At 44.5% G+C, this 6,000-nt stretch overlaps 1 protein-coding gene across 1 annotated transcript in view; it reads left to right on the top strand.

Moving 5' to 3' along the window:
- Positions 1-1,960, top strand: part of LOC126523371 (palmitoyltransferase ZDHHC20-B-like) — a 41,329-nt gene extending 39,369 nt beyond the window's left edge. Inside the window, exon 5 of the mRNA XM_050172004.1 lies at positions 1,746-1,960. Coding sequence (XP_050027961.1) covers positions 1,746-1,960 — 215 coding nt within the window. The remainder of the gene's footprint in view (positions 1-1,745) is intronic.
- The last annotated feature ends 4,040 nt before the right edge of the window (positions 1,961-6,000 follow it).

Consider the following 6,000-nt stretch of genomic DNA (forward strand, 5'->3'; position numbering starts at 1 on the left):
TTGCGTGTCGCTGTTGTCTTTCTAGGGTCAAGAGTATACATTCGGTACTAAACCGAATGCGAATGAGTTCCCCCAACTCATTCGATGGAAAATGTCATTCCATTCCAATGAAATTAAATTTTCCCGTGTAAATCGTGATTAGTGGGATTATATGCGAATGCCATTCGATTCGAATGACATTAAATGTTCCCGTGGGACAGTGATATTAATAGAAACCGATATAAAACGAAATGAGAAAAAAAAAGCAACAAGAAATCTCACCGATATGCGACTTTCACTATTATTTCCGTCAGCGCGGTGGCTACTATAGATGCTCGAGTAGCCGTCGCCATCCGTTCAATAACTGAATAATATTGTCGAATAAAGTTTCTTATTACTGGTTTTAACACCATCGTGTTGATGGCATTATTGAAGCTGGGCGCTACGGGATGCAACAGCAATTCACGCGTTTTTAAAAGTACCATCTGTTCAGATATTTGTCGGCGAAGGGAGCACGAAGAGCTGTGGAAGCAATGCTAAATGACGCTTCCTGTCTCGTTTTATTTATTCGCTCCCCTTGCACGCATGCCTCTGCTCTTCCTATCTCCCGAAGCTGTGCATGTGACCTCACTTGCTGTACAAGCGCCTGCTTCAGAATCGGAGCAAACAAAAAGTGAATTCTTTATACGCGCATTTAAACAATGGAGGACGTTTTACAGAGAAGCTGCATATGGCTAGCCTATTCGTCTGTCCGTCCGTCTGTCACCTGCACGCCGAAAAATCCTCCGATGCAACCTCATGCGCATGCGCAAAAAAAAAAAAAAATGAAGTAGGAGAGGCGAGCGATTGGCTGGGCCAGTAGTTACATCGTTGCTGTCCGTCGCAACCAAGCGCGCTCACAACAGTTTCTCTCCTGCTGCGAAAAGGATAGGCCATACATCATACGTACTTCTGAGGAGCAGGCAGCATTTCGAAGAGCAACGCCGCGAGCAAAGCCGTGAACGAACTCGTCTACGCCGTGCCGGTGCTGCAGCCGAGAGCAAGCAGCAACTGCGTGCCGAGGATCCGGCAGTCTACCAAGCCGTCGTTTAATGAACGGCGGCAATTAGTCAGCTGATAAACAACGGGGCCCCACGTTTCAGCTTCGCTGCTTATCCGTCTGTACGGGGTGCTTGGGCAGTGATTTTGGGCAGCGCCGCCCCTCTGCGACACTGTTATTGCAACGTGTGCCCCTAAAACTTGTAACTGAAAAGTTCCTTAACAGATTTGAGTTAACTAGCAGAAAGATTGCAACGGCTATTCACCGTGTGAGCTAGGCTGCAGGGTCGAGTACTGCTGTAAACATCCTGGCATTGGTTAAATCGTACGTTAAAAAAAATTATATTTTCATTAATATAGATCACCCGGCATACACCGCTGACTGACCTCAATGTGAACTGCATTTCATAGAATTCACTCAACAATTCCCTCAGGCACACTTTCATTTCGTTACGTCTCACTCTGATAGATTTTCATATTACTCAGTCGTAGAGCTTCGCCTGCAAGCCTCGCCACGATCATGCACTTCGCTGCCGCCATGTTTGTGCGGTCACAGAACAGCCCGTCAACGTACGTTATTCTTATGTCCCTATCAATGTTTTCAACCGTAAGGCGAGCTGATCCGTGTACCTAAGAAATGGCGCTTCAGGCCTCTCTGCCTCAAGAAAATGCACTTTCGTGTCCTTGTCAAACTTTGGCGTTGATAATGCTCGTCTTTCTGCGCACAGTCGCACCGCCACGTCCGGCACTGGTTCCTGCCGCTGTTCCGGCAACCCTGGGCCCCAGAATTGGATTCCCCCAGCCCCCGCTGCCCGTGAGAGGCCCCTCGCTAGTCGGCCCTACGCATCCACTCCCCAAGTTCGGCGACTACCCCCGAATGACCCAGCCAAGCACGACTGCCGCTCCCCAAGGGGTGGACCAAACACCGGCTGCGCCGAAATGAAGAAACATTTTTATTTTATTATTATTATTTTTTATATGCACATGACATTACAGGGATTCACTATTCGAAGGTTTTATTCGATAAAATGCAAGTTCTGAAGAAGAACAAAAAAGGGAATACTATTGCTTGTCGCTGGCATTTCTTCGGAGGAGCGACACTGAAAGTATAAGCGAATACTGGTTAAGCGAGGGAAATTGCGCATCACACCCACTCGCCTTAAATCTCGACGTATCGCCTTCGAATTGTCTATAGACAGTTTTCAAGCAAACATGATTCCTTATGTATATTATCGTCTATTACAAAAAAAAAAACATAGGAGCCAGATGGCCATTGGTGGCAATGACCTACCCGTAATTACGCTCATCGTCAGCGCGTACGTAAATTACGGTTCTAATCGTTGCGAATGGTTCTGCGGGTTATCAGGTTCTCTTTAGTAACGTAACATTATTCAGCGCTTTTGACGTACGTATTTATTACGTGATAACGGGGCGGGGGGAGTGCCCCCTTGCCCTCCCCTCATGCCATTCTTATTTATTTTCCTCACCACATCTATGTATAATTGATTACTCATTTTATTTTATTTTGAATAAATTCACAATTTGTCTTGTTAACGCCTGTCCGTCGTGCATGCTCTTCTTTTAGTTCGCGTCTTTGTAGCGCTCTTTTCTTTTCTTCAAACTTGTAAACGTTGACGTAATAAAACAATGTTTTATTGCCATAGTTATTATAGAGGAACTTCTCGCAGATTTTTGCTGTCGTCGTCGCCGTGAGGTACCGTATACACACACACACACACACACACACACACATATATATATATATATGTATATATGTGTGTGTGTGTGTGTGTGTGTCAGACATGTAATGTGATGTCGTATACACTGTACAAAACTTCCATCGCTATACGGAGGAATTGCAGGTAAAAATACCGAAAGTATGTTACATTTCAAGAATACGGCAAAAGCTTCAGTTAATATATGGAAAGTACTCCCTGTTTTAAGCGTTGCGGACATTTCACTGTAATAGTACAGTGGCTACACTGTTCTGTACGAAACAGACAGAATGCGTATTTTTGTTATGCGAACTTCCGTATTTCTGCGAGGAAAGCTGTACACGCTGCATGTCTGAATGTGCACTTGTACTCACAAAGTTTCATCCAACAATATTTTAATGAGCACGCAAACTGTACGAATTATGAAGGTGCGTACAAAATGTGAGAGCTAGCCTTCTACCAAAACCTACAATAACAGATGGTATATATATATATATATATATATATATATATATATATATATATATATATATATATATATATATATATATATACGGAACCTCTATTTCGGTCGCAGTTTGCCGCGCATACGGGCCTTGTATAACGCTGATGTACGCGCAATTATATTGGTGTGTTTGCAATGTTCTCAAATTACGCGCTTTGCAGTTAATAGTGCAGCATATATGTTCAAGTGAAGGAATGAGTGAGTGAGTGAATAAACTTTATTGTAGGTCCGGCGAGGACGCGAACTCGTTGCGCACCCGGCTAGTCCCACGTCGGGACCGGCAGGTCTAGCCCACCGGCCCGGTCGCGGGCACGCTGGACGGCCAGGATTTGCTTTTCTAGAGCGGGGCTACGCAAAAGCGCAAAAAGTGAAGGAATAGTCATGGGCATACGTACCAATGCAAACAAACTTTCGGCACTCAGGTGCTGGTGCACTGGGAATAGTATTGGTGCTCTATGCCGAAAATTGTGCGCACTATGAGTCAGTACTCAAACAAAGGGAGTGGTATAATGACCGTAACTGCGTTTACATTTAGCAACAAATGGTCTCGACGTGAACTGGCGGCCAGTAGATCCATGTACAACGGCTGGATGAAATTTTCGAATGCGGGAAGCATGTACCCAAGAGTGAAAGGGCTTCGCTTGACTGTAATGTAGTTGGTTTAACTCATTCCCATAATTCTAGAATATCTTGTCTCGGTCAATAACTGTCCACTCATTGACACACAACGATTTCGTATAATGTGCACTGTTCATGTGTTGTCAATTCTTGCTGTAAGATCTAGTCGAAACATTTGGCGCTTCATCTTGAAACAAGACCGGCGAGCGCGCATGTTCTTGTACGGCAGAATAAAGATGGCGAACATGCACCGACATGTGTGCAAACTACGGGAAGGTGACTGAATAGGAAGGACCTAGTACCATGCTAATACTGTGTGTACTGCCAAAAAGAAAAAGAAAGAAAAAGGAAAGAAACAACGCCCAGTGCAGACTTTGCGTTTTTGAGCCAGCGTGCAACACCATTTGTTCCATGTGCTTTATCCATGGGTAAATTTTATGACATAACTCATTATTTACCCTTTTCTTAAATGCACCAACCAGCCCAAATTAGCACTGTACTAGAGCTTATTGACGCATCGCCGTGAGCTGCTTTGCACTGCATTGAAACACTGGAAAAGTTCCGAAACTAAACTAAAGTAATGTTTAAGTCTCGGAACAGAACAGCAATTTACACTAGGTAGCGAGGCACTGCAAGTGGTCATCATCATCATCATAATCATCATCATCACCATCAGCCTGGTTACGCCCACTGCAGGGCAAAGGCCTCTCCCATACTTCTCCAACTACCCCGGTCATGTACTAATTGTGGCCATGTTGTCCCTGCAAACTTCTTAATCTCATCCGCCCAAGTAACATTCTGCCGCCCTCTGCTACGCTTCCCTTCCCTTCGAACCCATTCTGTAACTCTTAATGACCATCGGTTATCTTCCCTCCTCATTACGTGTCCCGCCCATGACCATTTCTTTTTCTTGATTTCAACTAAGATATCATTAACTCGCGTTTGTTCCCTCACCCAATCTGCTCTTTTCTTATCCCTTAACGTTACACCTATCATTCTTCTTTCCATAGCTCGTTGCGTCGTCCTCAATTTAAGTAGAACCCTTTTCGTAAGCCTCCAGGTTTCTGCCCGTACGTGAGTACAGGTAAGACACAGCTGTTATAAACTTTTCTCTTGAGGGATAATGGCAACCTGCTGTTCATGATCTGAGAATGCCTGCCAAACGCACCCCAGCCCATTCTTATTCTTCTGATTCTTTCAGTCTCATGATCCGGATCCGCAGGCACTACTTGCCCTATGTAGATGTATTCCCTTACCACTTCCAGTGCCTCACTACCTATCGTAAACTGCTGTTCTCTTCCGAGACTGTTAAACATTACTTTAGTTTTCTGCAGATTAATTTTTAGACCCACCCTTCGGCTTTGCCTCTCCAGGTCAGTGAGCATGCATTGCAGGTGCTCCCCTGAGTTACTAAGCAAGGCAATATCATCAGCGAATCGCAAGTTACTAAGGTATTCTCCATTAACTCTTATCCCCAATTCTCCCCAATCCAGGTCTCTGAATACCTCCTGTAAACACGCTGTGAATAGCATTGGAGAGATCGTATCTCCCTGCCTGACGCCTTTCTTTATTGGGATTTTGTTGCTTTCTTTATGGAGGACTACGGTGGCTGTGGAGCCGCTATAGATATCTTTCAGTATTTTTACATACGGCACGTCTAAACCCTGATTCCGCAATGCCTCCATGACTGCTGAGGTTTCGACTGAATCAAACGCATTCTCGTAATCAAAGAAAGCTATATATAAATGTTGGTTATATTCCGCACATTTTTCTATCACCTGATTGATAGTGTGAATATGGTCTATTGTTGAGTAGCCTTTACGGAATCCTGCCTGGTCCTTTGGTTGACGGAAGTCTAAGGTGTTCCTGATTCTATTTGCAATTACCTTAGTAAATACTTTGTAGGCAACGGACAGTAAGCTGATCGGTCTATAATTTTTCAAGCCTTTGGAGTCCCCTTTCTTATGGCTTACGATTATGTTTGCGTTTTTCCAAGATTCCGGTACGCTCGAAGTCATGAGGCATTGCGTATACAGGGTGGCCAGTTTCTGTAGAACAATCTGCCCACCATCCTTCAACAAATCTGCTGTTACCTGATCTTCCCCAGCTGCCTTCCCCCTTTGCATAGCTTTCTTTACTTCTTCC

The sequence above is a fragment of the Dermacentor andersoni genome, chromosome 6 (assembly GCF_023375885.2).
Source record: "Dermacentor andersoni chromosome 6, qqDerAnde1_hic_scaffold, whole genome shotgun sequence".
Classification (NCBI taxonomy): Eukaryota; Metazoa; Arthropoda; class Arachnida; order Ixodida; family Ixodidae; genus Dermacentor; species Dermacentor andersoni.